Below are 8,175 nucleotides of genomic sequence, written 5' to 3'. Positions count from 1 at the left end.
GTAGGATAAAATGATTCCGAGATAGCTAATACCTCAAATCAAACATGGGAAAAAGCTAATATCAAATTTTATCCCAATGTTTTTATCCCTATCTCATATACCAAACGAGCTTGCTCTTGCTAAGCTACTTTTACTTTTCGTTTCGCCTGCATACTCCAGCAACAACAATAACTACGTCTCAATCCGAAACTAGCATCGAAGGCATGCATAGGGATAACCATGCCTTTTGTACGAAAAAACAACAAAACCAAATATATACTCCAAAGGGTATCCAACTAATTCAAAAACGAAATGTAAAATTTCCAGACATCCAATAATGTAAAATCTGTCCTAAATAAAATGTCTAATTGCTAGAGCTAATTTCACCTCCAGAACAAACTCCATCCAATGAAAATATTTTAAAGAATATTTCCCAATTTGGCCATCCATTTTTTTAAACATGAGAACCTGGTTCCTCCTCCTCATGTAGTAAGCCCTGTTGTTTTGCATACCGGGCATAAATTCTTCTGCATGAGCCATTGCTTAATGCAGTCTGTGTGGAAATCGTGGCCACACTCCAATGTACCTAGACCATCTCCGTCGCTATATTCCTCCTGCAAATAATTGAAAATCCGTTAAGATTCCAATTTACGAGGTTCAATCTAAATGGATAAAAGTAGAGCACGTCAGATTTAATACCCGGCATATGCAGCATGGTTCAGCTTCCTCAGGTTCTTCTGTTTTTATGCTGATATAATTCCGCTGCTTCAAACGACTCAAAATAGTTTCTTCAGTTAGCCCAGTGCAAACATCCCCAATGCGCTCTCCAAGCGCCAATAACTCCTGGAAGCACATCACACAGGCAGAGTTTAGCACATCATTTTCCCATAGGATGTAATGTGATTTTGTTCAGCCCACTAACCTCATATGACATATTATCAACATCAAGCCGCATATCCCTATGCCGATCTTGAATATCCGGCATCCCAAAGAAGATCGACTGATCAAGGATCATAACATCCTGGAATATGAGGAAGATACAGTATGATAGCTGATTCTATCAGTTGCCTTCTCGCTAAGACTAGAAAAGAACAGGATTTAAAACCTCTTCATGCCCTATCGTTTTAACATGCCTCTAACCTGCATTATGTAATGAAAAGGGAAATAGGTACAAAGACCAAAGGTGTGCCCCTCCCCAGAACTAATACATTGAAGTCCAGGACCTTAGATGGGTGGAGATAAAATGATTTGCTGCGGTTTGTTCACTTTAAAGACGTAAGTCATTCATGCAGAGAAAGAGCTTACAAAATTTCAGTTGCTGCACATGCTTTCTAAGTTTTAGTATAGCCATGATGCTTCTGTTGAAAGAATTTTTTTCAACTTTAACCCCTCTCTACCATATCAAGTTGGTTCAGCTTAACTATTCTTTCACGAAAAGAAAAGAACGAAATTAGGTATGACCTAGCTAATTAGTCACGCCAAAAGATGAAGGAAAAGGTGTGTAGGACGGAGCTCTTCATTTCATATTACATTATACTGTAAAAGCTAAATACCAGGTCATAGAAGATTACTGAAGAAAAGATCTTTATCTCTAATCGAGCATACAAGACAAAGGCACACAAAATCTGGACATGAAAGCCCATCACATTCAATTGAAGTAACATTAAGAATCAGACCTCAAATCTTTTCTATTATTATTTGTAAGGTAATGGTAAGAATCTAACCTCAATGCTTAGGCCCTCACCCCTGCGCATAAGATCTAACACACCACGAATCTGTCCAATAAAAAGATATTTAGCTGGTGAGTAATTGGTAATAGAAGGATTCAACGATGCCAACAAAATCGCATAAAAAGGGAACGAAGGCCTTCTCATTCCAGTGCTATAAGTTAACGAACAAAGTTCTGCTAATTTGGTCTATTGTTCAAAATTAGACACAGGTCTGCATGAATAAACAAAGTTGGGAGGGCAGCCACCCGTTAATTTGTTCACCGAAAGAAATCTAATGGCATTGGTATGACTGGATATAACACCTGGCCCACCCAACAATTCATGCTGAATGAGACAAGGAGGTGATAACTATAACATGATCAGTGAAAGTGAACATACCTCAGAGACTAGCCTACTTCTTCCTTCGCGTGCAGCAGCCAAAGTCCTCGAGGAAGAATGGACTCCTATAGCGCCATCAAGATGTTGTTCCGACATCATTGCTGACCTTGAACTCGATGCACGATGCTCATGGTTTCCAGTTTGTCCCATTTCCTGTGAGACAGCAGAACTTAAACGTAATGGACCACTATGACCTCCAGGCCCAGTGGCAGCTGAAGACAACAAAGATCTACGGACTAATTCGGACAGTCTCCGGTGATATTGAGGAGATCTGTGAAGAACCCTAGTAGGAGAAGATGTATGGACCCCTGAACTGGAGCTATTGCGAGAAGTGGACGCAACATTTCCAGCAACAGAAATATTTCTTCCAGTTAAACCTGAACTAGAGCTACTGAGAGAATTCGATGCGACATTTCCATTAACAGAAATATTTATTCCAGCTAAATTCGAGTTGGCAAGATTTTGGTTCAAGTTTCTCCCATCAGTTGAAGGTATGAACATAGGATGTTGTGAGATGTTTCTTGACATGCTTCTTGAGTTAGGCTCTTCCAAAGTAGCTGAATTTCTCTCTCGAGCAAAAATTGAGGAACTGCCAGTTCTGGAACTTGATCCTGAACTCCACCTAGCATGTGCACGTCGATGCAGAGAAGGAACACGCATTACAACAGGATGCCTTTGAGTATTTCCACTCTCTGCAGTAGACACAGACCTCAAATCCAAAGGCATATTAGGAAGTAGCTCTGGTAATTGCTGTTCAGATGACAGATTAACATTTCCAACATCATCCACATCAGGAAAGAAATCATTAGGAAGATAATCTTGCTGACGTGAGCCATCAATTCTCAACCTAAAATTTCTATGAGAACTTTCTGCACTTCTTGAAGCCGGAGTACCAAGAGGAGTTTCCGCGACGGCTCCACCCATGGTAAGCCCAAGTCTTGGGATCGCGTGCTCTGACATATTGATGCTTCTGACACTTTCGCTTGGAGCAGAGATATTTGTACCTGTACCCGTACTATGTGGAGCAGGTACAGAATGCCATAAGCTACTTTCAGCAAGAGGAAAATAATCAGAACTTCCACCCCCTGAAGATTGTGCTAGACATCCTTCAAGTGCTTTTCTCTTACGCCTAGAATCCGGTGAACTTTCTGGCCTGCCATCACTATCATCCATCAAAAACCCATTAGTTCCATAAGTACCAGCAGATGACATTCGCTCTTTTCCTGGTCTACTATCAGACTTGTATGGAGTATACTCCATCACTTGACAATCATCGTCGTCATCATTATTGTCACTGTGCCCCTCCAATACTGGATTTCTGTTGATTTCATGAGGAATAGTGCTAGAACTAGAACCTTGAGAAAATAAAGTGCTATTACCTCTTCGATGGCTGATTAAAGATCCTTCAATATCATCCAATGACAGAATGTTAGAAGCCCCACATCGCTGTTCGTTACAGATAAGTGAAGGTCCAGTATATGCCGTCATTGTGGATGACCATCCATGATCTGTTCTCCATTCACTCTGACTTGCACGATTAGGTGCAATAGAGGAGCTGGACTCTCCTAAACTCCCCCTGGTTACATTCTGTCTCTCTTGGCTCATAGGATTGAAGAATGGAATATCGGACTCATTAGAAGAAACCATATAATCTGGCAGGTTATTCTGTACAGGATTTTGCAAATTATCCCAACTTATCTGCTGATCAACACCACCTTCATTAGGCGTCGAACCATGATTGAAACCTAAAGTTTCTCGGACGGAACCAATGCCATTCCGTTGCCCCTGCATTAGGCTATATTATACCCAGCTAACAATCTCAAAGAGGGTTTGAGATAGTACTGTAGTGCGAGAAGATTAACGCACTTTTTCCTTAGCAGTCCTGGAAAATTTAAGGTTAAACCACACTTAGTCCAATTCAGGCAGCTAACCTAGGACAGCAGTAGAATATAAATTTTTTTTTTTGAAATCGCAAACTAGCAGTAGAATATAATTATTATCAATATGTTGTGATATATGATGTAAAAAGTGCAGCTCGAATGTCAACAGAAAAAATTGGTGGAAAATATCACTCCATTCCACTAAAGCAAGGATTTCCCCCTTTCACGCTACCAAATGTTCGACTGATGATATTAACATGCCTTCCCAACAGAATTCAGACACAGCTACATCTAATCGATGCATTTGCATCATTACATCCTATAGAATATCATGATCTAAAAAGCATTCTCATTCTCTAACAAAAACAAAATTTCCCTAAAGAAGCCAGAAAAGATACCTCTATGTCAACCAAAATTACACTTTATGTGGGTGAAGGTCATAGGTTCATGCCGATAAGGTGAAGGTCATAAGAGAACATTTCCTCTCTATAACATTTGTTCTTTTGAAATACTTTAAAAGCAACAGAATCAGTTATTCATGGACAAGATATACTTATATTTGTAGTTACTTACATACAAAAACAATATTGTAAACCTTTCAGACATACCAACCTTAAAATTTAAGAAGAGACAAGATGGATCATCGCCCACTAAAACACAACATTGCAAATTCGCGATAGAAAGACTGGACACAAGTAGGGGAAGGGGGGAATAAAACAAAAAGAGAAAGAAATGAAAAAGAAACAAAGAATTTGGACGTAGACAGAGTTGACATGAGAAGAAGCAACATTTAGCAGAAATGAGAGGAAGAGAAGAATATATCTGTAAACAGATGCACGCAATCAATTACCAAAGAGCATACTAGACTTGAGCAAATGAAACAATTCTTAATTTTGGATTCTTAAAACTCCAATAAGCGCATAACAAAAGGTTCTAGCTTTTAACTCTTTAGACTTCATTACATCATCAAGATCAGGAAAAAGTTGTCCTCATCAAAACAATAAGTTGTTAAAACACATTACATCTTCAAATAGTCTTTCTTATTTAATTTTGTTAAAGAAAAAAAAGAGGTCTAATGAAAGAACTTTCTCCATATTTTACATTGAATCAAACATAACCAAACCAAAAAAGGTTTGACCTTTAAAACAGAAACCCATCAATATTATCAAGAAAGTTCCCACTAGAAAAGCCCATCACGAAAAAAAAAAGAAATCACAAATAACACCTCAACTAAAAGGCTTGCAGCAGATAAAGGAGGGAAAGCTCAATAAACAACAATAAAAATATGAAGCCCCAGCAGCGGTGAGCAGGTTTATCCAACATCAAAGAACTTTTTACATTGCATGAAACACAAGCAAACCCAAATAGATTGAACCTTTAAATCAGAAATCCATCCAAATTCTCAACAAAGGGCCCACCCACCCTCACCCTCACCCCCACCCTCTCAGACAAAAACAAATTCACAAATAACTCCAGAACCAAAAAGCTTACAGATAAAGGGGGAAAAGTTCAATAAACAGTGCTAAAAACGTGAAGCCCTAGCACTAGTGAGCGGGATAAGACCAAAAGTAAAAGTAACAAAAACATTAAGCCCCGACACCACTGAACAGGTTTATCCAGGATCAAAGAAGATTTTTACATTGCACCAAACACAAGCAAACCAAAAAAGATTAAACATTTAAACCAAGAACCCATCAAGATTCTCAAGAAAGCTCCCATTAAAAAACCACATTTTAGGTAAAAACAAATCCACAGATAAAAGTTGAACTAAAAGGATTGCAGACAAAGGGGAAAAGTACAATAAACAGTAACAAAAACGTGAAGTCCAGCACTGGTGAGCAGGTGGTTTATCAGCATCTTAAAACTTTTTATACTGAATCAAACATATCCATCAAAATTCTCAAGAAAGCAATTGAATGTTTATATTAGCAACTCATCAAGATTCTCAAGAAAACACACCATTGGAAACCTCATGTCAGAAAAAGAAAAAAAAAATCACAGATATCACAAGAACTGAAAAGCTGGCACATAAATGTCATAAAGAGGGAAACTCCCAATAAACTGTAACAAAAACATCAAAGAACTTATTACATTGAATCAAAAACCAGCAAACCAAAAAAGATTGAATCTTTAAATCAAAAATCTATCAAGATGCTTAACAAAACTCCCATCCCACACAAAAACAAATTCAAGATAACACCAGAACTACAAAACTTTCGATAAAAGGGGGCAAAATCCCAATAAACAGTAAAAAAAACATGATACAGCATTGGTGTACATGTTTATCCAACTTTAAAGAACTTCTCACATTGAATCAAACATCAGAAAACTAAAAAGGATCAAACTTTTATATTAAAAAAAACATTGAACTTTCATATCAGAAACCCATCAAGATTTTCAAGAAAGCTCCCCATTAGAAACCCCATCTCGGTTTCAAGAAAGCTCCCAGTTAGAAACCCATCTCGGAAAGAAAAAACAAATTCACAAATAACACAACTGGAAAAAAAATCTCAAAAGGTAAAAACAAATTCACAAATAACACAAGAACTGAAAAAAGCAATTAAAAACAAGAAAGCTTGCAAATCCTAATAAACAGCAATAAAAACATCAAAGAACTTTCTACATTGAATCACACATCAGCAAAATCAAAATAGATTGAACCTTTAAATCAAAAACCAATCAAGATTATAGAGAAAGCTCCCACTTCATAAAAAAGTGATAACACCAACTAAAAAGCTTTCAGATAAAAGGGAGCAAATCCCAATAAACAGATGCAAAAGCATAAAGCCCCAACACTGGTATACAAGTTTATCCAGTATCAAAGAACTACTCACATTGAATCAAACATCAGAAAACCAAAAACGATTGAACCTTTGTAGCAAAAGCTCATCAAAATTCTCAAGAAAGCATCCCATTAAAAACTCCATCACTAATCAAACATAAGCAAATAAAAAAAAATAGAAACTTTAATCCAAAAATCAATCAAGATTCTCAAAAGAGCTCTCCATTGAAAACCATCTCACAAAAAAAATAACAACAGAACTAAAAAAAAAAAAAGCAAAATCCCGATAACAAAAATATCAAAAAAATTTCTTACAAGATATCAGTAAAACCAAAAAAATTGAATCTTTAGATCAAAAAACCATCAAGATTCTCAACAAAACGCCCATCTCAAACTAAAACAAATCCACAAATAAACCACAACTAAAAACCTTTTAAGGGAAATCCCAGTAACAAACCCAGACAAAAAAATCCCAAAAAATAGTAACAAAAACATGACGCCCCAGCATTGATATACAAGTGCTTATACACTGTAGCAAAAATCAGTCAGAAAAAAAAAACAGAAATATCATAAAAAATCAAAATCTAAGAATTTACCAGTGAAACAGCAGCCAGATGAATCAACAGATCTACAAACACAACCTACAATCCAAAAAAAAAAAAACATTAGACAAAGTTGTTGAAAAAATGATCAATAAATTTTCAGCTGTTTATACAACTATTAACATTAAAATCCCATTTCTTTACATAGATTTTAACAGAAAAAAAAAAAGACATACAGAACTCACTGTTTAACAGAAGAGAGGGAGAGAGAAAAATAGAAAAAGGATTTTGGGAGATGAGATGAAAGTGAAATGGAGGGTGGAGAAAGAGGAAATGAAAGAATACATACGCACAACAGAGAGAGAGAGAAAGAGAGAGGAGGAAACAGTAAGCAATCTTGAATTTATATACGTAAAAACAACTACTCTAGTGTCCACAGGCAACTAAAGTAAAAATATTATGAAAAGTACCATATTATTCTTTTTCTTTTTATACCTGTTACGTTGGAGTCAACTTTCATACATCTCGGCTAAATTTATAAAATATTTATCATATTTCACTAGCAATACATATTGATAATTGTGTTTATTATTCAATTATGATATCTGAGCCAGCTTTCGCTCACCTCAATTAAATTCACGAGATATCGATTACCTCACACCAACAACAGATATCAAATAACATTGTCCACTATAGTCCCACTGAAGAGAATTATCCTTTTGTCCTATAAATACATAAATTATCCTTTTGTCCTATAAATACATACTCGGTCCATTAAATTTATCAAAATTTTTCATTTATACATTTGAACTAAAGAAATTTTTTTATTTGTTTGGGCGTTATCTGAGGCCGTACGACCCAAACAAATTTTGTATTCTGTGCGC

At 36.4% G+C, this 8,175-nt stretch overlaps 1 protein-coding gene across 3 annotated transcripts; it reads right to left on the bottom strand.

Annotated features, from left to right (window-relative positions):
* Positions 1-254: 254 nt before the first annotated feature.
* Positions 255-7,746, bottom strand: LOC107850661 (probable E3 ubiquitin-protein ligase RHG1A). 3 transcript variants are annotated; one of them, XM_016695347.2, is made up of 7 exons: positions 7,641-7,746; positions 7,346-7,390; positions 2,088-3,969; positions 1,704-1,754; positions 902-1,000; positions 679-822; positions 255-593 (listed from the first exon to the last, which is right to left on the bottom strand). In XM_016695347.2, the coding sequence occupies exons 3-7, from the start codon at positions 3,876-3,878 to the stop codon at positions 462-464; spliced, it is 2,217 nt and encodes a 738-aa protein (XP_016550833.1). In that variant the 5' UTR covers positions 3,879-3,969; positions 7,346-7,390; positions 7,641-7,746; the 3' UTR covers positions 255-461. The 3 variants fall into 3 exon arrangements, with proteins under 3 accessions (XP_016550833.1, XP_016550834.1, XP_016550832.1); XM_016695348.2 differs by having other exon boundaries at positions 7,537-7,699; XM_016695346.2 differs by having other exon boundaries at positions 7,528-7,672.
* Between the last annotated feature and the right edge of the window lie 429 nt (positions 7,747-8,175).

This window comes from Capsicum annuum, chromosome 12, assembly GCF_002878395.1.
Source record: "Capsicum annuum cultivar UCD-10X-F1 chromosome 12, UCD10Xv1.1, whole genome shotgun sequence".
Classification (NCBI taxonomy): Eukaryota; Viridiplantae; Streptophyta; class Magnoliopsida; order Solanales; family Solanaceae; genus Capsicum; species Capsicum annuum.
This window is presented reverse-complemented; position numbering and strand designations above follow the sequence as displayed.

Excerpts from the sequence above, each read along its gene's own strand:
- LOC107850661 (XM_016695347.2), bottom strand. The coding sequence starts at position 3,878 with ATGCAGGGGCAACGGAATGGCATTGGTTCCGTCCGAGAAACTTTAGGT. Across the intron at positions 1,755-2,087 it reads GAAGTAGGCTAGTCTCTGAG|ATTCGTGGTGTGTTAGATCT; the intron begins GTATGTTCACTT and ends TTTATTGGACAG. Across the intron at positions 594-678 it reads AACCATGCTGCATATGCCGG|GAGGAATATAGCGACGGAGA; the intron begins GTATTAAATCTG and ends AATTATTTGCAG.